This window comes from Anser anser, assembly GCF_964211835.1.
Source record: "Anser anser genome assembly, chromosome: 26".
Classification (NCBI taxonomy): Eukaryota; Metazoa; Chordata; class Aves; order Anseriformes; family Anatidae; genus Anser; species Anser anser.
The window spans coordinates 1,699,056-1,724,562 of NC_139747.1; the positions used below are offsets into that span (position 1 = coordinate 1,699,056).

The following is a 25,507-nucleotide window of genomic DNA, read 5'->3' on the forward strand; positions in this document are numbered from 1 at the left end:
ACAGGCTCATAAAATATTTAGCAACTCAGTATTGCTTCAGGTAGTTATATTAATCTAAGTATGTGCATCTGTGTGTGTGCACGCGCTCACAACAAATAGCAGATTGGGAAAAGAACCAAGCAAAAAGCTTATTCACTACAATTTATGCAACTATTTCTTTCTAATCTTCAAAATGTGTTTGCGAATAGAGTGATGTAGGGTGTAGATTTCCACTGACTTTTTAATCTTCCAGTTTCCTGACGCCTGCATGTGTTTGCAGTTAATGCAGCTAAAGCAAGACTGGGGCTGAGACACCTTTAAAGAATACAATCATTTCCAGGGGGCGCTTCCATGCCGTAGGATATCCTCCACATATACACTAAAACTAGCTATTTTACAACAGAACAATGATCAATTTGTATAAAATGTGTATAGAATGGTACAAATGGCAGTAACCACACTTTTTTATATAAAAGAAAATATATATATAAAGAAAAAAATTATATATAAAGAAAAAAAAAAAACAACTTGTCTAGTCCTATCTTGTGTCGTCTTCTTCTGGCCTTGTTTTTGTGGTATCTGAATACTTCCCAAGTATTCAGAAGATGCATGAATAACAGAATAATGCAGAACAGATGTATGTGGGGTAACAATGCTATTGTGTCCATTGTAGAAGGGACAATTCTTTATTTCAATCTCTGTCCTGAAGGAAAACTATGTTTGTAAAACAGAAATTTATTTTGTTGACGTGTTTACTTCCACAGCCACCCATTAACATAAACTTGTATTTTATGCCCATTGTGCTCTGAGCTTATTTCAATAAGGTCATTTCATCAGGTCATAAACCTTGGAATTTGTGTTGGAGTTGTGGGTTAGTTTATGGTGTTTTTCTACAGCTTTTCCTTAAACTTATGGAGAGAATTTTAAAGGAGTTCAGTGGATCTATGAGCAGAGAATAAGAGTAACATCCAAGAAAGACCAGTTGTGCTTTAGGAAGAGGGACCAGCATGAAAGAGGTTGGAAAAAAAAAAAAAAAACAGTTATGGGAAAGATGCAAAGGATGAAGAAGGAACCATGAAAGGTCTGCAGGACTAAAGGTGTAAGCAGGGGTGCTGCATAAAGCTCAACATAAAAAGAGGTGATAATTTGTGACTATTATACTTGATCAGAATTTATGAGCTTATTCAATATGATTTGTATAAATTCATATATGATATTGATTGGACATGAATAGGAAAGGGATTTCTCTCTATTAATATTATTGCACAAATTCAGGATACAGATTTTGTCCAAAGTCCTTTCCTGAGTGAAATTCTGCCTAGGAGTCATCTCTTCTGTTCTTGTTTGGTTGCTGCCTCTGCTATAGAACAGGCTGGCATGATTAATCCAAACAAGAGGGATTAATTGGACAACCTTCTGTGTCCTGCAAGCAGCTCAGGGAATTGGCAAACTATTATCTGCTCAGATCCTCTATTTCATCACATGAATCACCCTGCCTTGAGCATCACTCTATATAAAGCGAAAATGGAGAGGCTGCAAAGTGTCTCTCCTTTTTATTTATTGTGAGCACTTCTCAAAATATGTATTCACTTTATTATTTTTCCCCTTCCAGTCCAATTAGTCCATGTTCTCGCAGCTGATTTTTCTTTGTAATTCACTTATTTTTAATTGGCGTAGAGTTCTGAGCTGCACCAGTTTTACAGAAATGAAATATCTGAAGAGCAGTTGTACTGTGTCTCTTTACGCCTCTATTATTTCTCTTACTTCAGGAAAAAGAAGTGCTTACTGCCACGTATCAGTGGATGTGGAATTCCTTGAAATTGCTGGCACAAAAACAAATGCCATTTATTACCCAGTCTGTTAAGCCAAGAGGTTAAATTCTGGTGTACATTATCTAAATTTGGAAGAACTCCAGTTCCAACATTTTGCCTGTAAGTTTTCCAAATTGTGCACATGTGTGGGCACTATTTGTCCACAGTTACTAAAGAACAAAAGCTTTCTAATGTTAAAACTCTTTTTTTTGTTTGCTTATGGTGCCTTGGCAAAGATTCAGTGGTCCAATTCTTATCAATGACCGCTGCTAGAAAGACCTCATACAGTATTTCACAGCTTTACTCTGCTATAACTACCATGTGAAGTTTACCCCTTTCGTCCCTTCAGTTTTGCTGCTACTAAAATTTACTGTTTGAGGTTTGAGTTCCAGTCCAAAAGGGCTTTGCTTCAATGTCCAATGGAATTAGCCAGAATCATTCTGCTCACTTCAGCGGGCATTAGATCAGGCAGTTAATCACATTCCTCCCAGTCACCAGAAATCCCATTTACCCTCCTGGATTCCCTTCCCTCAGTACATGAAGATGTAGTCAATAGCATTATCTGCAAAGTGCATATTGCGTACATTAATCCAACTGCCAATGTTGCAAAAGGGTCAACTGCTTTGGAGAGAGCAAAGAATAAAGTAGTACACCATGGGCACAATTCTTTGGATTGCCAGCTCTATGCAATAGATCACAGGGGATTTTCTGTAACTACCTTGAAAAAGATACTGAACAGGAGGCAAGAGTCCATTACTGACAGAAGAAAGGGCCTGTCAGAAAACCCCAGGCAGCGAGGATGTAGCTAAGATCAGTACAAGAGAAAGTTTCTGCAATCCATCAAGAGAACTGTGTGCAGGTGACCCCCGAATCACCTCACACCATTGTACTTTGCAGCAGGCAGTCCTTGTTGGAATTGCCCCTCTGGGCGATGAAAGCACTCTATGTGACACCTGCGAATTTGCCCTTTACTGCTGCAAACCCAAGCTGTTAAATATCACGCTCTTTTGGCTGTGATTTACTCTATTTATGGCCCTCCCTCCGCCCAACCTTTCCTCATCACAAGGGATCAATTCTGGACATACAACAAAAGGCAACAATGGTTTTAATAAAAAACAGAAGGACAGGAAAGATTGATTTAGCCAATGAAGACATGCTGTAGCAATGGAGAAAAAGAAAGCAGGCAGACAAGAAAGAATAATAACAATAAAAAAAGCACATTGGTGGCTATACCAACCCACAGGCACATTTACAGTAGATGAAACCAACTGTTTTCTTAATATCCCTTGTTTCTACTGTCTTCAACAACTCTTCTAATTTAAAGGTGTATACCTAAAAATGTTCCTGAGGTTCTTCTATTTGACAAGAAACTACTTCAAGGAAGAAGTATAGTCCTGTAAGACCTATAAGTCTTGATGCAGAAAAGCTAATTTCTCTTGTGACCTTGTGAAAGTCTTCTTTAACTTTTGTGTTATTCTGCTTTAGATAAAATGAGGACAGTACATGATTCCAGGCCTGCCAAACACTATCAAAATAAGGTCCACTCAGAACTCTGAATTTTTTAGACCACACATTAATAAAAGAGCATGCAAAAGAGCATGTGTGTAATTCCAAAAATAAATTAAAAAAAAAATACTTTGCACTAGAATTCCTAAGATATCTGTATAAGAGAAGCCAAAGAAAATTATCAATCTCTTTTCTCTTGTGACCAGAAATATGCTTAATAATTTCAGGTATTTAATGTCTTTTTCTGGACAATAAGTAAGTAGAAAAGGAATTCTGTTCTGATGAAAATATTCTCCATGAAGTGTTTTGCAACATCTCTGAAAGAGATGTACTATTGCGTTTAATGAGAAGTGCTAAATATGGAAAAAAGCTGACCTGCTGAATACATAACCCAGCAATGAGAAGACAATGATCATCTGTAAAGTGCATGTCAGCTTGATCCAGGAGAAAAGGTTGCTAGCTGGTGTTTTAAGCTGCATGGAAATAGGTCAATCAGCTATATCAGTGATAAAGCAATCAGACTGGGACCATTCAAGTTCCTGAAGTGTTTTTCTAATTGTATTGAATACATTCAGATTAGCAAGGCAGCATCAGCAACTGTGAAAAGCAGAAGAGCAGCTCTTACTAAAAATTCTTGAATAATCAAGCACTGAATACAATGACTGACAGGTTATTCTTCTACATATGCATATATGGAACTTAGTGTAAAACTTAGCAGAGATGTACAAAGACGTAGACTGAGTCACAAATGACAACAGGAATCAGTATATATTCCCCTTATTTCTGGATAGTTTAATTCAAACTGCTTAAATGTATTTCCTGTTTTTATTGTTCCACAAAGGACGCTTACCCTGGTCATAAACCTGCAAAGCAATACCCCACCATGTTCACTGTGATTTTCAATCTCTGTTCAATAATTTGGTATTACCAGCATGGGCTACATCAGTGATGAGCATCATTATAAGAATGCCTGTGGAAGATGTGACTCAGTGCTTCAGGCTCCAGACTTCTGTTGAGTCTAGCCTGCTCAGCCCCCCACTATACTGAGTATCAAAATAATAAACAGTGTGGAAAAGAGATCTAGTCACCACCTGTTTGACATGAAATTTCTAGGAACTGTTCTATTTTATACCTGCAACAATTTTTCTCTATTTTTGTGCATTTCAGTTCTCTAATCTGTAAAATGGTGAGCATATCACCTCAGAAAAAAATTGTAAGGACTTAATGAAACGTTTATCAAAACTGACTTATATTCGCAAATCAAACTTCGGTTTACAAAACTGCTTAATTATTGCTTTTTAAGCTAAACAATACTATTTCAGTAGTACTTAATGACTCCAGCATAAATCATTGGAGTAGCTCTTGTGCATTTAATATTTTAGAACATAGATTCTGCCCCCAAATAATTTACAACTGGAACAAGCGAGACAAAAGGACATTTTACTGACCCTATTTCAAAGGTATGTTTGAAGACGAGTCAGAGTAATATGCCCAAGAGTACAGGAAACTGTTGCCCTAGAGGCCCACTTCTGCATCTTTACAATAAAACCCACCTCTTTTCTGCTATTAGGAATGTGGTATTCTTGACTTAATGAGGTCCATAAAGTTAAAATCTTCTGAGCATATTTTGAAAATATAACCATTGAAATCTTCTTTAACAAAGAGAAATATATGCTACACCTGAATTTATAGCCATTACCAGTGCACCGTACTTTAAATATTTACAAACCCTTTTCTCTTAGAACTTTACAACTCAGTTTTCATAATGGTTCAGTAAATATAAACTATATATACATATATATGTCTACAAGAGCCCCACTACCAGAATCCCACTAGCAAAACTAATATTACATTGCAAATATGGTCAGTAGGAGAGGGCAGTAAAACAGATTACCATATGTAACTGTCTCTCAGAAACCAATCTGACTTTTATTATGCTCCTGAATGAAATCATTACATGATCTATAGAATATTGAGCCTTGTGATGATTCAGGACAGAAAGGCATTATGCTGTATCATTTATATGTTTATCTAGTTATTGTCTCCTTACTAAGTATTACACTTTAGGAGTACAGAAGACTGCAATGCTCAGCTATACTGCTGTGATTAAATAATTGCTTACCGGGCTGCAGACATGGTCTAAAATGTTTGCTTATTCTCAAGGTGTGAGTTTCTAACAGACAGAGAAGACTCACCTCTTTATTATGGTGAACTGGGTGCTGCACTTTATATATTTCCTATATAAACAGGAAACGATTTTGATTACCAGAACTGCAAACTCTTGCAGAAAATCATGTAGCCAGAGGTCGGTGTTTGCACCTGCCCAGGGGCATAACATCCAACAGAACTGTACACTGATGGATCATCTACGGTGAAGATCAGATCCACCGCTGTCTTTTTGCTCTCACCCAAGGAATGAAGTACCCAGAAGCTCTAACATCCAGTTCCAGCCTTGAAAAACAGTACAAGTGCTTTATCTTCTTGGTTAAGCTAACATATTCAAGCACTGATGCATGAGTGGAGTTGAACGAATCCTGAACTAGATATTTCAATATATGAAATGACTTTAGGGTGATCAGACAAACTTCACGTTGACTTTCATTTCAAAAAATGTGAACATCACAAGACTTAAGTTACGGTAAATAAACTGATAAGAATTACCTGTGAAATGCAGCTTTAGTTCAGCCACTGCTTGCTCAGAAGGCCTGCAATAACACGCATGCAGAAATCAAGGTTGTTTTTACTTTGTCTTCACTATCAGGTAGCTCATCAGGATCACACGGTACTATCTGTTGTGCCAGCATTCAGCCTCCTTGCCATTTGAAATCATCTGCAAAATCAAAACATGTTCTCAAGCCAAATAAATCTTTAATAGCTGGAGTCAGCAATGTCGTCTCAATGTACACATAACAATGTCTGGCTCTCTCAGAAACCAATGCTAGAAAACCATAGGGAAGCGCATAAGTCAGTCTTGGAATTTGCCACCATTCATGTGAAACAAATGTGTTGCTCTGCACCCTCAACAGCAACGTACTTTTCAAAATAGCCCATGGCAAAATTTTCAAGAAAAATTAAACCAGCTACCACACAAAGCTGCCTTTGGCAGGAGGCTTTTGATTTCATGTCTTTGAAAAAAACCATTATACTCCATGAAAGAGAAAGACGTAATACCTGCCAAAAGGAAGTATTCTTGTTCCTTCCTCACAAATCCCATACATATGTGCAAATTCATCAAAGTATACATCTCAGTAACACAATTTCATCAGCTCTTAAGAGGCCATTTTTCAATAAATAAAAACAGATTTGATATTTTTTTTCTTCACAGAAGCAGAAGGGTCAAAGGATTTCAGCAGCAAAATCTTAAACAACCCTCCAACCCAAGCCATTCTATGATTCTGATTCTTTTAGACACGTCTTGTAGACAGAATTTCTCCTGAAAAGGAAGGTGGAACACTAATTTCTCAGGCTGTATAAATGACATACATTTTTGTTGCAGAGAGGAAGTAAAGCCAAGATGAGCTTTACTGCTACAAAAGAATGGTGTTTGCTCCCGTAACAAATACAGATTTCATCCAGTAGGAACGCAGGCTCTTAGGAGCAAGGATATAGGATACATATTTCTGCATAAACCACCGATATTGCCATCTTCAAGTTTCTGAAATACATTAATTAATTAACATCATTTGAAACACAAAAATAACAATAGCACAGAAAAGATAAGAAATATTTCAAAGAAACTAAACTGGCTTGGATATTATTTATCTTTACAAATCCAATAGCTTATCCTAAATGAAATGCTAACTTGGAAAAATCATATAGTTTTTAAGTTTTATGACAAAATTGCATCCTTTACTTCAGTTACTGACTGGTAAATTCTATATAAAAATGAATTTAAATGTAAGGCACGACATTTAATTTATTAGAGTGGTATGTAGTACTGCAAATAGTGACATAACATTTTTCCCATCCATCGTTGCAGTGAGGGTCAAGTCCTGCTCTTCTTTGTACTGCTAAAATCTACATTAGTTCCAGTGGAAACAATAGACTATTCCAGATTCCTATCACTGAGTTTAAAAAGGAATGTGGGGCCCCTTCTGACTTGAGTATATATCAATCTAGTTTAGAAATTATTTTTTTAATGAAATACAATACATTGTAATGTCATATGTTGTGCAATATAGAACCTCAGAATGGGAAAGCAGTTTTAACAAGTGAAATTTAGAATTAATGCTGTAATTGGGGAATATAAATGAAGTGTCATTCAGTCACTAGAGAACTGTTATTTTGGTAGATATTGTATAACAATCTATATCTCTTTTTTTACCCAGCTACAAAGTACAAACTCTGAAGGACTCAAAGCCTTTTTCGAAATCCAATTTGTGTAAAGCAAGGTAGAAAAGCTTAAAAAAAAAAAATCAACCCACAAACCTTGCTATTCAAAGCATGAATGCCCCTTCAACCTAGTATTTCTATTGAATTTATAGACTCTTCTTATGAATACATGTCGGGCACTCTGGCATGCTGCTAGGTTAAGGGTTCTCCCATCTATTGATCTCAGTACAATAAGGAGTAATCAGAGCCACTGAAATTTGATTTCTATGTGATGGAAATGTGCTGAATCATAGCTTATTGTTACACCCGTGTGTTTCAGAAACATTTATAAAACGGGTAAAAGAAGGGCTAAATCAAATCATATTCAATGCATGTAGGAAATGTCTTTAGAAGGCACGGAAGGGTCACCAAAAACAAACCCTGTATGGAGAAAGAAACCCTAAAATAAAAATTAGAAACAGTGGGAGTAGCAGAAGTATACAGAAAAAAATCTCAGAAAAAAAAAAAAAGGCTAAATTCTAATTAAATAAAGTTTTTAAGATCAGAGTTATAAATATATATGTGAACTATATCATCTCAGGCAGACGCAATTACCTGCTTTAGAGTTGCAGTTAGTTACACTTATGAATTTGGTTTACTTCAAGTCCTATACCAGAAATGGGCTGTGAACTTAGTTCTCACTGCTGCAAATAAGAGCTGAAGGTGTTTGGCAATTTGCAAATTCAGTCCAAAGACAGAGAGCACAGTTGACAGCATCTTCTGATACAAAAAACTTATTGGTGCAAGACTGGGATAGCAGCTAATGGAACAAATGCCGCTGCACAATGAGGAAGACAAATTCCAACCCAAATGAGTGTGATGAAAGCTATGGAAACATTTCATATCTGTTCCCACCATGATAAATACCACATACATGCCAGTAAATCATGTACATATTAGATTAGTTATTAGATTAGAAAACAGCAAAGAGTTTTCATTGCTATTGGGACTACACAAAATCTATCCAAAACCACCTGTAGAAAGGTTTCAGACGCTGAATACACGTCACTGAAACAGCAGAGGCCAGGTGACATCACCACAATGAGGAGGTGAGGAATTAGTAAGGTCCACAATGTATTTAGTGACATAGCTAGAGAAATTAGCAAGTGACTAACCTGCTATATGGGTATGTGTTTATGAATACAAATACAGACATCTATAAGAAGTATGCACCTATATAGGAGAGGGATATAAGGCAGCTTGTCTCTTATATAGAGCTAGCTGCAGGTATAAATCTAGTACAAATTACTTCAAATCTACAAAACCAGATCACTGTGAAAAAAGAGTTAACAAATGCAGCATCTCCCCCACACTGAATGAGTCTCATTTTAATGCAAAAACTAAGCTTTACTTTTCATTTAAAAATTCAAGCGGGTTTAAAAACACAGTCTGTTCTTAAGACGTAAAAGCACAAATAGTATCTCCATTACTTACCCATTACTTCTGTTTCTTCCTCTGAGCTCGGTTAGGGTGTATAAATACTTCATGAGAATTTTATTTATAGAGTCTCAAATAAAGTGAAGCTTTGAAACCAAAAATATTAACTCCGGGCTCCCCTGGTATAATAATTGGTTGCCTGTAAGTATAAGAGTTAGTTGAAAAGTATATATTTATATCATAAAACACAATTTAGGTTAAAATGAAAAATCTGGATTTTAGAAGTTGAAGGCAATCATTTAAAAACAAACAAACAATAAGCTCAGCTGCATCTAAGAATAACAAAAATAATGTTGGTTTCTTTTGTGCCAGACTGACAAATCTGATCAGCTACAGAATGATTTGAGAAACATTCTGGGTGACAAAGAGGATTAATATTTTTGTTAATAATGTTGTTGCAATTATGTATTAGTGGGGGTATCACAATGACACTGTAAATTAAATACTATTAATTAGGTGCTATGTTCCACCCTGGAGATGGCATCATTTCAGAAACTGCTGACAAGAAAACTAATGAATGTCAGCTTAGCTTAGTTGATAGCTTCTATGGTCTACATATCTGCCCAACAGGGGCTAGATTTGGATCAGCTGGGTCAGTTTGCAAAAGCCACGCATTCACTTAGGTCTTAAAATTCAAGGGGTATGGGGCAACGCATCAAGGCCTGTTTCTCACAGAGCTCCCCACCGCCCTTACATACCGTCGATTAACAAACAGCCCCAGACTCCTGGCACGATCAGCAGCACCACACATCTGCCTTGGCATGAGTGCTCCTCGTGGTCAGCCTGCTCCTTGGATCCAAGTACTCAGGGAAAGTGGGAAGGTGATTCAGGGAAGCCAAAGTCAGTGGGCAGCAAAATCCCTAGGCAAGGAAAGAAGGGAAGGAAATTCACAGGCCTGGCCAGGAAGGCAGAACCCCAGCCTTCCAAGAGCATCCCATTTTAACCTTGATAATTAGCATAACAACTCATTTCTCTAAGTCCATTACTAACGGTGAGGAAGACCAACAAAGCATGCTATCAGCACGCTGCCTTGCCTTTGGCTGCATTTCCAGTGAGTAGTAAAACCGCCGAGTGGCTGAGATAAACACACCAGACATCCCGAGCTCACCAGCAGGGATTCAAACCTGCAGCTCGGGCTGGCGGCACATCCAGATGCTCTCCTCACTCCTCAACCCAAAGCACACTCGGGCAGGTCAGCTCCTCTGGCTCCTCTAGGAAAGGGTAGCCAAAGTCTGCGAGCCAGCCGGAGTGTGTCCTGTAACTAACTCTTCCATTAACAAGTACTCCTTGCTATTTGTTGAGAGTATTTGCCATACATTTGTGAGATTACAAACCCAACAAAAAAAAACCACATCAGTCTATTTCATTTTGTGGCGTGAAATAACAAACATAGCTCTATTTAACTATAAAACAGCCTAAAATAAAAAGAGGTGGGTGTTGGCATTTTTGCCTCTTGCAAAACGATTATGAAATTAACCTTTTATTTGATAACATACAGAGAATAGATTGGAAAGTGAATGTGCATATGACTCAGAGTAAAGACGGATTCCAACCTGTCTGTGGATTTGAGTAAGAAAATACTAAAGGGACCAGGGAGCGGCAGAGGAGGGAGCAGCCTGAGGGGAAGTCCATACCTTAGCCTGAGGCATGAATGAAGCCTGGAGAGTCACATCCAAACCAAAACTATCACATTCTGTTAGCAAGAATGCTATCAGCACTGAACAAATCATCGCATCTCTGCTCTTTTACCCCCCAAAGAGAAATCCGTTGGCGTGTTGAGCTCCTGGGGCCTGGCTGGTGAGCTTTAGGCCTGCTGTTGTCTGAGGCCTCCTCTTCCCAGTCAGCAGAGCCCAGGTGGAGCCTGGAGCACCCAACTATGAGGGGAAAAAATACTAAACAGTGGAATCTGTGGCCTATGGGGCACAGAATCATAGAATCACAGCATCACAGAATGGCCTGGCTTGAAAAGGACCTTAAAGATCATCTAGTTTCAACCCCCCTGCTCTGGCAGGGTTGCCAACCACTAGAGCAGGCTGCCCAGAGCCACGTCCAGCCTGGCCTTGAATGTATCCTGGGGACTCTGCTCACAGGAGGTGAGGCCTGGCAGGGCAGCCTCCAGCCTCCATCTCCAGTCCTTAACAGCAACAGCATCATGCGCAACGCATATCGCGGTCTGCGTAACCACCCGCATGTTTAATGTTCTGCTCCCTTTGAAAGGCCACTGCCAGCTTTTAAAAACAGGCTGCCGTTTTTATAATCACTGCTGTATTTTGTCGCCGTACTTTGCGCAAGACATTATTGTGCTGCCCAGCACCAGCGATGGCACTGCATGCTGCCTGCGCTTGGTCCTGTACTTTGTTTTCATGCGATTAGATAATTGATCGTGCTCTTCCTGGGAGTGAGTCAGAGCCCATCGAGACAATTGCTCTAGCTTCAAAGGGCTTTGTAGAAAGAAATCCCATGTATCGATTTGCTCAGCAAAACAGGGCTTTCAGCATTGAGAACTGCAGATTTCCCAAACAATTTTTTGAAGGGACAAGAGAACAGACCAACTTTGAAGGCATTTGTGGAAAGGCTGCTATTCCAGAAGTGCAAGTTTTTAGTCAGCTCTGCAACATTTTGTTTTCAGTTTACTCTTTTGGGGAAGCAAGAAACTCTCCTATTTTCCTTTTGGAAGTAGCAGTTATTAAATAGTTTATAAATGTATTTATAAATAGCTAATGAAAATGAAAACTCTACGTGCCATTATTCTGTTGACTTTGGAAAACAAAACCAAAAGATTTGTGTTTCTCCAACATGGTGGAACTAGCACTGTAATGGGAGAGGGAAAAGTTGTACCACTCCTTTGCAGAGGTTAAGCAGGCAGACAAGGAAGACTTTGGTAAATATATCAGAATGTCCTTAAGTCTCAATTTTGCCACTATATTTATTCATAGAGCTGTACCAATGGAAAAGCAACAGAAGTTTCTCAGAGACATGAGGGTTTGAAAGACAGACATCACATTAGATACCTTGTCCTTTTTTAGGCACTAAGATACATATCTCTTCAGATGCAAGAGCACATCTTCTCTTCACTTTTTTACTAAGGTGATGTGATCTTCATTCCTTGGATTGTTTTCAAACAGTCTTCTGCGTATTCTCTTTCTTGAGAGCATACTAAGTGATCTCTTTAGCATACTGCATGCACCAGGAGAGAACATAGGTGTTCTGTGCTTCTTGGAAACAACTGGAAACACTTAATTCAATTTTCTCTAGTATAACTGTTTTCCTTTAAAAATTAAGTTGGATATATGCAGTAAGTAGATGTAAATTATTTAATTCCTATTTTATTCTGTTTTCTTAATTTTGTAGTGTTCTCTTCCCCCCAACACCTCCTTTAAAAAAAAAAAAAGAAAAAAAAAAAGCAACAACAACAAAATAACAAGTAGGTATCAGGAATGTTAATAATTGATGAAGCATTTGTAAACCCTTAGCAAATGAACAGTCAAGTGACACATGAATAAAACATTTGAAAAAAATCTGTCTAACAGCATTCTGAAGCTGAGCGTAAAATATACAGGTATTATTCTAAAGCAGCCTGCGTGTAGTATGAAAAGTAAGGCTGGGGAAAGTGCTGGACCTCTGCTTTATTTGCACATGTTCGGTAGGGAAGGTTGTGTGGAAGGGGTCTTTAATAGTTACTTGGTTCAAAATACTTTCCACAGGTTTCACAACAGCTGGTGTCTCATTCTTTCAGTAACGGTTCCTTTGTATAGTTTCTGCATTGCTCTATTTCTTAATAGTTACTGTGAGATTAATACACTCCCTAGCATTGATGTTATAGTGATACAAAGGCTCTTTTATTGGCATTACTTACTTCTCACAATTTATTGAAGTAATTTTATGTTAGTACTATTTCACTGTTATTTCACCATAATGCTTTTGCATTGTTCTATACACACAAATCTCTGCTGCTTCATACATACCACAGTAAGTGAAAAAGACACAATGGAAATAATGCATGCATGAAATACAGAATGCAGTGACTAATAAAAAGGTCTGAAATCGACATGACCTGGATTTCACTTGAGTGGTGGTAGCCGACAAAGTACCCACTGTTCTCCTTTGCAGAGAGCACCTTCCTCATTCCTGCCATCAAATAAACAGGATGTTTCACTGCATCAGATTCTGAACAAAGGGATAAGAGGATGCATCAGCTTTCAGACAATAGCAGTAAGATTTCATCATACTGTCAATGAAAGAAGATTTAATTAATTTGCTTTACCTGTCTCGGCTTGCACTAGACAAACAGAAGAGGGCTTTTAGTGAAGAATATTAAATGTGAAGTTTTAAGAAGAAATTGCTGCATATTGTCAAGCTTGTTAGTTGCTATGGATGGGAGTGAATCAAAAATCCAGCTTCTAAACTCCTCCATTTTTGACTTCAGAGAACTGATGGATATTGAAATACATCTTTAAGGCAGAAAACCAGTGGATTTATACTGGGAAAAACCATCACAAAGGAATTCTGATGGCTGTGGGTTTTTTTTGTTTTGTTGTGTTTTTTTTTTTTTTCCCAAATGGACAATCATGATATTTAGATGTAGCCTGCAGAATTTTTTAAAAAGTGTTCTGAGATCCACACTCACACATTTCTGTTGAGAAGCTTTGCAGCCATACAGCACATAATTATCATTGCTGTTTCCTCTAAAAGGTCATCAGAAGCTCACAAGGTGGTGCTTCCATTCTGCACCACTTACACTCCTTTCCTTTTGTGTTTCCATTTGCAAGTTATAGATTTCCTATACATTTCAATTACAGTCTTCCCCCACCTCATTTAAATACGTTGCTGGAGTAACAAAGGTTTAACAGAGAGACTGCAGAAATAATTATGTGATAACTAGTCTTTCAGTGGGGGCATTAAATATGACTTTCACAGGGTAGGCATTGGCAAAGGATGGGGAGATGGAGGAAGAACTGACTGAAGTCATGCAGTTTTGATTAGAAGTCAGAAACCGTGTTTAGCTGTCAAAGGTACTGTTAGGGAAGGTTACCACAAAGGAATAAAAGGATGGAAGAAGAAAAGAATCTCCCTTTCTCAGGAATGTTTGTACATTTTAAATGACAGTTTGAAATGCAGAAAACGCTTGACTGAATCTTGCATTATTATCCTTTTACTTCAGCTCTAATACAAAAAGGGTGGTGAGGAGAATGTCCTGATGATCCTGTCATTAGAGTCACTAGATCACAAACTGGTAATTCTAATAAAAGCAGCTAGAGAGAGGATAATAAATATATGACACCAAGTTCTGCTTTTTAAAGCACTTAAATAAAATTTTCATGTCGAATTTATTGTCTAATATCAAGTTAGGGGGAAGGGTTTCTGCACCATTAAACAAGCAGATCCTCACTTTTTTCTTTTTTTTTTTTTTAAATCAAGTAGACTGAAACCAGATTCCGGTTGTGATAAATCAACTGGTTTACGTAGCCAGTTAATAGCAGGTCCACGTTAACATGAAGTAACTGACAGTCCACAAAGTAATTGCAAGCTGTTTTTTTTTTTACCACTTTCTTTACTGTAGTTACAGGTCTTGCCAGCCTTTGTTATATTGCATAGCAGCTCAGAAAACATAAATAGAACGAGAGGCAATGTTAATATGTTGTTAGGATATTTTTCTAGTTGTTTGATGGAAGCCCAAGGAAATGCTTTGCTATGATAAATGCCACACACTCCTGTAATACAAATGAATGCTCTAATAATGGCAAGGAACTGCTTTATGAAAGGAGTGTGTTACAGGTTAAATTAACTCATTACAGTAACACAATTTCCTGAAGAATCTTTAAACCCTTATGGTTAGGTTTTCAAACTGACTAGGAATTGCAGTATTTTAGCCAGCACACAGCCTTGAGCCCTTCAACGTACAGCTGCCATGGGATTTCTTACAGGACCTTTGCAGGAAGGTGAATTTCCTCAGTGTGTACTTTATGACCCAAATCACACAGTATATTCATTGCTCTTGATTTTATTTTTTCAGTTCTCCCTTCACGGGTCTGGAATGGTACTGGCTTTTCAGTTAGCATCCTAGTTCAGATGAGGGGTGTGCTTTAGAAGTAAATTGCCTGATCATCTTTATTTCCTATGCCTTGGTTCACGCATGGAGCGGTCTCAGAGTGTGTAAACTACAGAGGTTACAAAGCCTTCCTCTTGTATCTGGGGAGACTGGAGAGAAGACACAGTTCATAGATTTAGAAAGGCCGTAGCAGCCATTACGATCCAGACAGCCTGACCTCTACAGAACAGGCCAGAGAACGCTGCGAGACGATTTCCCTGTAAACCAGATGAAAATGCCTGAGAGACACACAGCGTTTCTATTTAAAGAACACAGGTGCCAATTAACCACACCAGCTCTACATAAATTATTCAAGTCACTCATTATCCTCACTGTTAAAAAATAAAAAGACAGTTGATCCCCCAGATTATTAGTTTTACAGGATCAGAAGTAAGAGAGTTCCACAACGCCTGAAACGTGGCCCTACGCACAGAGCCTGTGCCATCTCCATCTGGGTGGACCTAGCACGGTGCCACCGATGCTCCTGAGGTTCCTCTGCACTCACCCTGTGCAAGCGAGCGAACTACAGCCCCAAACCAGATCTTGTCTCCAGCACCACTGAAAGCGTTATCCTCTCTCCAGGCAGTTTCTCAATGAACATTTACTAACACGATATTTTACAATTAGCAGTTGTTCCGTTACATATTCAGGAAAGATAGTAAGCAGGTATAAATCTTTGGTTTCACCTCCGTCAGTATTTCTGTCCCTGTCTGTCTCTTTAATTGCTATTGACTACAGAAGGTATTTTTTCATTGAGGCATGAGGTAAAGTGATATTGATCACAGTAAATGAACTTTTCTGTAGTTAGAGTCAATCGGGAAGGTACGGAGAAGAAACTGCAAGCATGTTTATGTTCTACTTGAGTAAAATTCCTCTTTAGGAACTCTCTGACCTAGTTCCTCGTGCTTGACTAAAGGACTGTTTGACATAAACCCACATTTCTACTGTTTAATGCAAAAAAAAACTAAGGCTGGAGTTTAGACAGAATGAAAATCAGCTGCATTTACTTGATGTATTGAAATAGAAGAGAAGGAAATTAGAAACAAAGCAACTTTAACTTTTAATCTCTCACGTAAGGAGCTTTTGCTATGTTTTTTTTTTTTTTTTTTTTTAATCACAGCTGCATATTTCATCCTGGAGAAATAGTGGTGTGAAAACAAAGAAATCCCTATCAGCAATATACTTGATTTTATATATCTCCTGGTACATAGTGCCACGTTCAACTTGGTTTGTGATTGAAAAAGTGCACGGATGTAGGCACCTGCCACAATTCATCGGTGTGTTTGAAATATTCAGGAGGCAGAGAATGTTGCTCCCCATTTCAGTGCACTTAACACGTGTGACCAAGTCACTTTCATCACAGCTCTGCGTAAGCCTTATTAATTTAAGCATTTTATAAACTAAAGAATACCATTCCTTGGATCAGAAGTAGCATAAAATACTAATTTACTTATTTAACAGCACCATGTAAACATCCTACCTGATGGCTTACACATAAACAGACAGAAAGACAACTGGCAGTAGAAAGAAAAGTGTCTTCTCTTTTTCACATTAGCTAAAGCGCATAGGATAAACGACATAACTCAGCATCCGTGCTTAAATTATATACTTTGTTTGGGTTGTGTGCCTAGACCTGTGAATTCGGAAGAATTCCGTGGCTATGCCAGAGGTTTCTGGGGGTGCACGATCCTCTTGCCTTCCAAGGCTTGATGCAGGGAAGGCACTGCAGTTCGCTCTTACATTTAATTAAGCCTCATCGTTCTAGAACTGTGCCAATACACTCGATAAACACTCCTCACAGTTTTGCCTTAATGCCTTTGAAGCTATTTGCTAAAACAGTGACTTAACTCCTGTTTTCCTATTTTATTTTTCTCAGGAATGTTTTTAACAGCACCTGTTTGCTTACTGATTAAACATTGCAGAGTCTATAGTACAGATGTAGGAATAGGAAAAATACATCATGACAAAACCTACTTGCTAAACTAATTTACAGTAAAACAATAATTCAGGCAATGAGATTTATGCCTTTTTATTATTTTATTAAATCTGTCATTGTACTTCCTTTGCTATTTGTATTATTTTATATTTATTGTCCTCATGGTTCTATTTACTTCAACAGTATTCTCTCCATTACATCATTTATGCTGTATTTTCAAAATTTGATTATATTATATATTTTAACGTGTCATTTTACTTAACTGTTTTTCAACATTGACCTACTTATGGCAATTTTACTATGTTTCTTGCTTCCCTCCTCCTATTTCTTCTCTTTATTACTTTACCATGTTTATGCGGGTGTTTCTCTGCATTACAGCTTTATGTAGATTTTTTGGTCTTTTTTTTCATATGGAAAAGCAAATTTTCCTCCTTTATTGTGATCAAGATATCATTACTCACCCTTTACCTAACTCTAGCCTTAGCCAGCAACTAAATGACTGCAGTTAAATGTTAGTGCTTCCGATGGTCTTTCTACCATTTGCCTTTCTTTTCAGTTCAATTTTAACTTTTACAGGCAGGACACCAGGAGCTGAACCAGGGACCCTAAGAAGCCATTTAGTTCTATCTACCGAACATACTGGCATTTCAGTTCTTATAATGTACATAGGGGTAACATACTTCTAAAAAATCATCAGCAATTCTTAAATCTTTGCAGCTTCCCCTCCCACCTGTCATCCCGTTGACGCTGGACTGGGACATGCTGGTTTTCACGTAGATCGCTGTGGAGGAGTGGAAGTCTTCAAACCTCTTAACTGCTCAATTCATAAAATTTGTAGGGAGCAAAAACAAGGAGAAAAAAGGGGTAACTCTCTCTCATTTTATAAGTGATGACAGCTGGTGGGAATTGGTCTCCTGAGCTTCACTTTTAAATTAGCAGGAATCAAAAGCACTTCCTCTCCCTAATAGATTACAGTCCTCCTTGATCAGGTTCCTGTATTTACATTCAATAACATATTCTCCTTTCAGAGGCTCTGTGGAGATTTTTTTATGGAAACATCAATAGTTTCTACCTCTCTCTGGACTCATTTAGTCTGTTTACAAAACACTATCAAATGTCGGTATCTCATCTGTGATTCATTTCCTGACATTTAATTATTGTTCCGTAAATCACTTACCCAAAGAAAAGAAAAAGTGTAACAAGAGTTTTAAAATATTGGTGATGTTATAATTATTTTCCACTTAATCTTATGAAACCCCTTGGTGCTGTTAAAGGAAACCTGAATGCAAAACACTACAAATATGTCTCTTAAATGTTAGCTACAGCCAGAGGAATGGAAGATTTATAACCAGGCTTAGAAGTGTATTTATATGGAATGTAGTGATCGTAACATTACATTTTATAATGTTTTTCATCCAAGTAGATCGTAACACACTCTTTGCTCATGAGGAACAAAGGTACTTAAGGTACTTTTTATCCCGTTGCAGAATGAATAGCAATTGTGTGGCAAGACACTGTCAGATACCTGGAAGGGAGTAAAATGACACCCAGAGTTGGACACAGGGGCAATCAAAGGCTTTCTAACAAGAAGCAGCTGTTACTATTGGTTCTACTAAGTCACTTGAAAATGGTGTTGGAATTTTCAATGATGGAAAAATAAGTCAGTTTGAAGCTCAGTATTTCATAGTGGCTCAGAAATTCACACTGGGTTTAAATATTAATAAAGCTTAATAATTAGTACTTACAGACCCATTTTAAAGTGTATTGTTATTTTTCTCAGTTTCGTACATTCACTTCTAAGTGCTTTTGCTTTCTTGTAAACATGTAGATTAGACAAACTATGCAAGGATGAAAGGGACGTGGCAATTCAGCAGAAATTACTTTGGTCCTGAGAACTTGGAAGGATAAGAAAATTGCTACCCTATTTTGGTTTTTAATCTTGATAGGGGACATTTGAAGTGGTAAAGCTGCCCGTCTCCAGCCCCAGGATATCACCTTACTGAACCAACTACAAAACCACCAGAAGAACTGTCAGTGTAAGGGACATGGCTACATGAAGGCAACATACATGATTTGCCTTTTGGAAATCAAAGCCCAGGATAAAGTATTAGATATTTTCTTCCCCTCTGTCCTTTCTCTGTTTATCAAGGGCTGTAGACTGAGTATAAAGAGCTGGCCTTTAGGGCATCTTTATGCAAAGAAAATCCAACACTAGGAAAAATAGTTTGCAGGATTTTTTTATTATTATTATTTGACTATCATTAAGTGAAGTGAGAGTGAAAGATGTAAATAACTTGACTAATTTATAATCACTACGAAAATTCAGCACTGGAAGGAAAATTCCTTTGTGAGTGTATTTTAGTATTATGTCAAATTATGTTTTGAGTCCATACTACGCTTCTCAATTATTTCTGGAAGGGCAGAGAGACAAGATAGCTTCTAAACATGCAAACCACACCATCACATCAATATAACCACAAACATCTGTAGGCAATACATCTGTCCTCACCTAGCGTAAGTTGAATACTCAAGCTACAAGTAAACTTCCATCACTTCTCCAAGTTTTTTCTTCAAAATATTTCACTTATAATGCTATTTGCTCTTCTGTGATACCTTTCATCTAAAATCTTAAAGTGCTTTGCAGGCATTAATTAATTAAGCCTCAAACTGCACCTGGGAATCAGGAAAGCCTTTATAATCATTTCATGGCGCAGCTAAATGGTTTGTACAAAGTCGCACAAAATCATTCCGACCATGGTCCATGGTCGTTAACGCTGAATGAATTCTCTGTCAGATTAACCCAATGCTGCTATTATTTGGATCAGTTGTGGCTGATTTTCAAAATAGCAGAGTACATGATATGGAGCTTATGCCAGCTATATACTTTTTAGGACAGCTTTATGCTATTTGCAGGATCACTGACTATATTTGATCCAGCATGAAGTATTTGGGGAACAGAAGGAAAACCACATTCGCTCCCATAGCGGGAGGTTTCTTCAGTTCACAACCAGTGTGCAGTGCACATAAAGGGCATCGTTTCTTTTTCCCGTGCTGAGCTTTGCAAGGCTAGGAGACAGAAAGCTGCAATGAAACGACTGCCTGGATCCGTAGTCCCTGAAGTCCATGAAAACACAGTCGTTAAGTTGATTTTAAAAGATACAGTGCACAGACATCCCAGATTCACATGTTGGCACCTCACAGGACTTGTTATGAGAAAAGGTTACTGGAGCTTACATCCTTATTCTTTTATCACGCGGCATAAGGATGTGTGAGGAACACAGAGGAAAAGTACAGAACAGAGGTAGGCATCTTCCTTCCAATTTTCAACCTGAAATCGAATTGTTTTCAAGTACTTTATGCTATTTCTAGAAAAGCATAACTTGGAAACAGGAATGACAGCTCATTCTGACATGGCATAAAGCAAAGCATTTGGCTTCATCACCTTCACAAGTGATAGTTAAACAGAGGCGCCCAACTTATATACCCTGATCTAAGTTTAAGCACCCGTGACAGTGCTCAGACTGAAGGTGATGGGGGAAACTGTGATAACTCAAATTATCAAGCTTGTCGCAGCTTGGGTATCCGGTTATTCGAATGAATATACAGACAAGCTGCAAAACCAAGCCAGGATAGATTGGCTGCTAAAAATACACAAAATCTTTACAGGAGCAGTCGGCTTCTCCCTTCTTTCCTAGGTCTTATATATACATATCTGTTAGTGTGGGTACTACCATTTGCTAAAAACCTAACCTGCAAGAAAATGTACAACCAAATTAAGATAGAATATGAGTCTAGCAAGCTTTACACTACTAGATTTCCCAATATTCTAGCAGAGATCAGATTTTCCCCCTAAAATTCACTAAATCTTTTTTTCCAAGCTCTGCAATGTGACTCTAAATGTACTAACAATTTCCAAGTCATCTGCTGGAACTAGCGCAACATGTTGTACATGCAAATCTGGCTTTCAAAGGTTTACTTTTGCTTTAATCACCAGCACTAAAAGGACCTTGTGTTTCCCTTTCATCTGGCAGCAAATTAATTATAAAAGCTATATGGTAATATTAATATTGTCTTACTGTAGATCAATGGTTTTACTACCTTTGATTCTAGTATTATGCATTTGATGGCAAAAACAAGATATATAAATCTAAAAATTTCAAGGTGATAATTCAGGTAAAGATTTAAATAGAAATGTTTTATCTTTTAATCTGTTGACTCATTTTAAAGTTCAAAAATGCAGTCTCCTTCAGCTCACCATTATGAAAATAATTTAAACTAAATGTATGTTTGTGGTTTTTTTCTCACTTTCAGCTGAGGACAAAACTTCTGTGGTTTAGATATCTGCACAGCAAGGGCTAGATTTGGATCCTCTAGGTCAGTTTGCAAAGGCCACGTATTCACTTAGGTCCTGATATTCAAGGGCTATCCGGCAATGCATAATTTCTCTGCGTCTGTTATTAACGGTGAGGAAGACCAACAAAGCATGCTGTCAGCACGCTGCCTTGCCTTTGGCTGCATTTGCAGCATTTCTAGCATTTTCTGCAGTGACAAAATGAGGGTGATCTTACTTCTAAAATGACTACCTCAAGTGAATTGCTTCTCCCAGGCAACAGTGATGGAGCCATTCCACTACATGCACAGACACATACAGATATATACCCACACCTAGTGCGAGTCCCCCTATCCCGAGCCTTCTTTTTCACACCTTGACTTTAATTCTGCTGTATCCTGCTGTTCACACATTATCTCTGACTACACACTCATTTCTGAGCACATCTGTTGCTCTCGGTGCTTAATTCTAGTTGTTTTTGTTGTGTTTTTTTTTTTTTTCCCTGTTGGGGGAGGGTCAGACTAGAAGAGGAATGATGAAATCTTTTATTGTTGCTTTCTTGTAATGCAACTTTAATGAGAGGGTTTTTGTACAACAGTGCAATAACAAAGCCAGGCTGCGGACTGTGCAGCTCCTGATCTCGCTGTGGGAGCTTTTGCCTTTGATGTGACTGTTAGAAATACCTTGAGTTGGTAGTGACAGTTTTAATGCTAAAGCTCTGTAGTGCTCTGTTTGGATACGCCTGATGAAAGTTAGTCATCTTGCAGCGATAAAGGGAAACCACTGTATTTAGGGCACCCTAATTACTCATCTGGATGCAGGATATGGCCTTGTGCGCTGAGTCCCCTCCCCTTCTTCTTTAATTATGGTTTTGTTCTTAACAAGATGGAGATCAAATTGAATGCTCCAGATCAAGGCAGAGAAAATGACTGCTTCGGTGCACCTTGAGCCGTGGTTTCAGCATAACATGATTGTGGGAGCGCTTCCTCTTCCACACCAAGGGAAATCAGCTGGGGAGTGAATTGTTTCACTTGGCTTAAGGAAGCCTATGTCCATTTTGTGGCTTTCAGATCGCTTTCCTAACCACCACCTCTCTAACAGCAGCCAGAAAGGATGGCAGTAGTACGAACAACGATAAAAATTACCTCCTCTCCTTCCAGTGTTCGTGCTACCCAGCCCTCTGCATCCCTCCTGTCTGGGCTGGGATTTCCACACGGTGCAGCCATCTCTCCACCCCATGCAGATTTCCACCCGATGACTGTGGCCTCACACGAATAGCTGTTAGGCACTGTATAAAAACACGAGGTGAAAAAATTATCCTTGAGCTGAAGAGCTGGCAGAATAAATAGAGGATAAAAGACCCTGGCTAGATGCTGCACGTAATTGAGGGGAACAAAAGATCAGAATCAGAGAGCTGTGTTTATAAGCAATAGTCTTAACATACAGGTAATCTAAATTGCAATGAAAGTGTTTTGAAGGTATTATAAGAGCGGGAATTTTTATGTGGGATGTGATCTGAAAGTATAGTGGCTTCACAGACTTTTAAAGAGAGCTCTCTTCATACACAAGTGTTATGGGGGAAAAAAGGAAAGTATTCCTAAGAAAATGTGGCCATGTTATGGCACAAACTCAGATAATAAAGGATATGTATTATAAGTATGTGCTAATGGCCCAACAGCTCCTATCCATTCATTTGATTGCAGTCTAATTTCCAGTTTTCTCTCATATTATTGATGTGACTCTTCCTTTATTAGGTCTCTTGACATCCTCCTCCTCTTTTCAGCTCATTTGAAAAATCTTTGTCCTCTTTGATTTCTTCTGTTGAAGAATTTGCAGTATCTCTGACAATTCACCTTGTCTGATATTCTTGGTGGCTTGACTGGTTTTACTTTCCCAGCAGTAATCTGGTACAAAGCCCTTCCTAAAAGCTAATCAAGAATATTGGTAGGAAATCATTGTTCTTTAAATCTTTCTGTATGATGTCCCACTTCCCTCCCTCCATTCCTGACTCAGATCAGTTCAAGGAAAATAAAACTACTTGAGAAACTAAAGGAGGATTATCTACTTCTCAAATGCCACAGAAGTGTGCCTGGACACCATGGTGATGAATGTAATAGAAATGAGAAATTATTGTTCTTATTATATTCCCTCAGCTATTAAGCATGCTATTCTTTTCCAACATCTGCACCCCCAGAATAAACAAAGTTTGGGATATCACAAGCATTGTATGTTTTTGCTATTACACGCAGTACAAGTCTTGACAATCTGTTTTCTGGATCATAATTTTACCCAGTATTTAAAACTTATTGAAAAGGTACCAGAAAAGCTTTAGAAATCAACTCAAAATAATTCTTGAGAGTCTGAGTTATGTATACATGGCACGTGTCTGTTTGGACTGTCGTATATCAAAAAATAGACGCTAAAGATGAGCTGAAGTCTTTTGTTTTTTTTTAACCTGACTGAAGAGCTTTTTTCTTTTGCAAGAGATGACTGCATTAACGCTTAGAAGAAGACAGGAAGATGATTATTTATTTATTTATTTATTTATTTTACTCTGGTTTAGATGAAAGTGGAGTCACCGGCTATTGTTGGAGAGCTGTAAATCACCCACAGACTCAACCTTCAGTTCAAAGGCTCGGATAATTTACTTAAGTAACTATCTTCCCTGGGACGTGTGGATTCGGATTCTGTTATAAGCAGCACTTTAACATACTTTGTAAAGGCTCCAGTTCTGTTATAACAGTCTATCCTGTAAATTTCCATTTTATAGGCTGTCATATAAATACTACGCAACGTGGAGATTTTGACTGCCATTCCCCAGGGGTCTTCCATGCCGATCTTCCTTTTCCATACGTTATCCCCATTATGGGTCTATTCTGTACCACCGGTGGCTTTAGGATGGATAGAAATGTCTCCTAAAGGCCACGTCCTGGACTTTAAGAAGAAAGGGAAAAAGTCAAGCAGGGAATATGTCACGACATCTCCATAAAGACAGCACTGAGGAAGGCATATCGGGGTTCATTCCCGTCCTGCTGATCTTCCGAGCCCATTCCTGGCCGAACTGCCGGCCACTGGCATGCACAAACTGCACCCCAGCACACCACGTGCCCCTGTCAACTCTCATTGCTTCTTGCTTTTCCACTTAACTTAAAAAGCTTTTCTCTGAAATAAACGTGGACCTTCACTATTGTTTCCAGCCCACCGAAACTTGTACCTGGGTTTACTTGTACCGCTTCAGTTGACAATAATCTTTGCAGATGACATTTGGCACATGTATGCTGAATATAGTTCTGTGCGAAATCTCGTTATTTGTATATAATTTTTAAAAACTGCTGCAAAATGTGATTGTGTCCAAGCCTTCTGGGCCATGTGGCAAAGATTCATTTTATTTTTTTTTCCACCCCACGGGTCTAAGGAACTGCCTGTGCTCCGCTGGCAAAATTCCGCGGCACGAAATGAGCCAGATGTTGGCGACACATTAGAAGTGCACGACGTGTCATGGCAGGGCTGCTTGGCATCTGCACGAGGACGCTGATGTAAAATCTCTGAAATACGAGGAGAGATTCCTGTTAACTCAGTAGCCTTTCGCTCAGGTCCTTTGAAAATATTTGCTTAACGTAAGCTGAGGGGCAGCACAGGAACTCGTCTCCACTGACCTGGTGCAACGCCCATTTGCGCCCTCTGGGCAGGCACGGCCTCAGGATTGGAGGCAGCCGATCTGGGAATTTACTAAAACTTTAGAATCTCATCAATTTCTGTCCCACCCGCTTCTTATAGGCTGAGAGAGATGTTATTATCAGGTGAGATTTCAACTGGGAGTTTGGAGAAAGTTGTGCATTGTTTTTGTTCGGTTGGTTTGGTTTTAAACGTAAGCTTGTTGGTTGGAATTGTTATTTCTATGGATCCTGCAGGTTGCTATATTAATCCGAATGAAAATATTCAGAGGAAACCACCTCTGTCTTTCTCTTCTGGGAAGTAGTGTATTTGTTTTTCCATGCCTTTATTTGTGTGTGCACTGGAGGCATGAATGAGACGCAGATTCGCTATTT

General features: G+C 38.5%; 1 protein-coding gene across 1 annotated transcript in view; it reads right to left on the bottom strand.

Annotated features, from left to right (window-relative positions):
• Window positions 1-12,494: 12,494 nt before the first annotated feature.
• The window catches only part of LOC310886865 (uncharacterized protein), a 57,982-nt gene continuing 44,969 nt past the window's right edge, over window positions 12,495-25,507 (bottom strand). The window contains exons 4-5 of the mRNA XM_083812030.1: window positions 22,604-22,746; window positions 12,495-13,271 (exon numbers count right to left, since the gene is read on the bottom strand). Coding sequence (XP_083668156.1) covers window positions 13,257-13,271; window positions 22,604-22,746 — 158 coding nt within the window. The 3' untranslated portion in view covers window positions 12,495-13,256. The remainder of the gene's footprint in view (window positions 13,272-22,603; window positions 22,747-25,507) is intronic.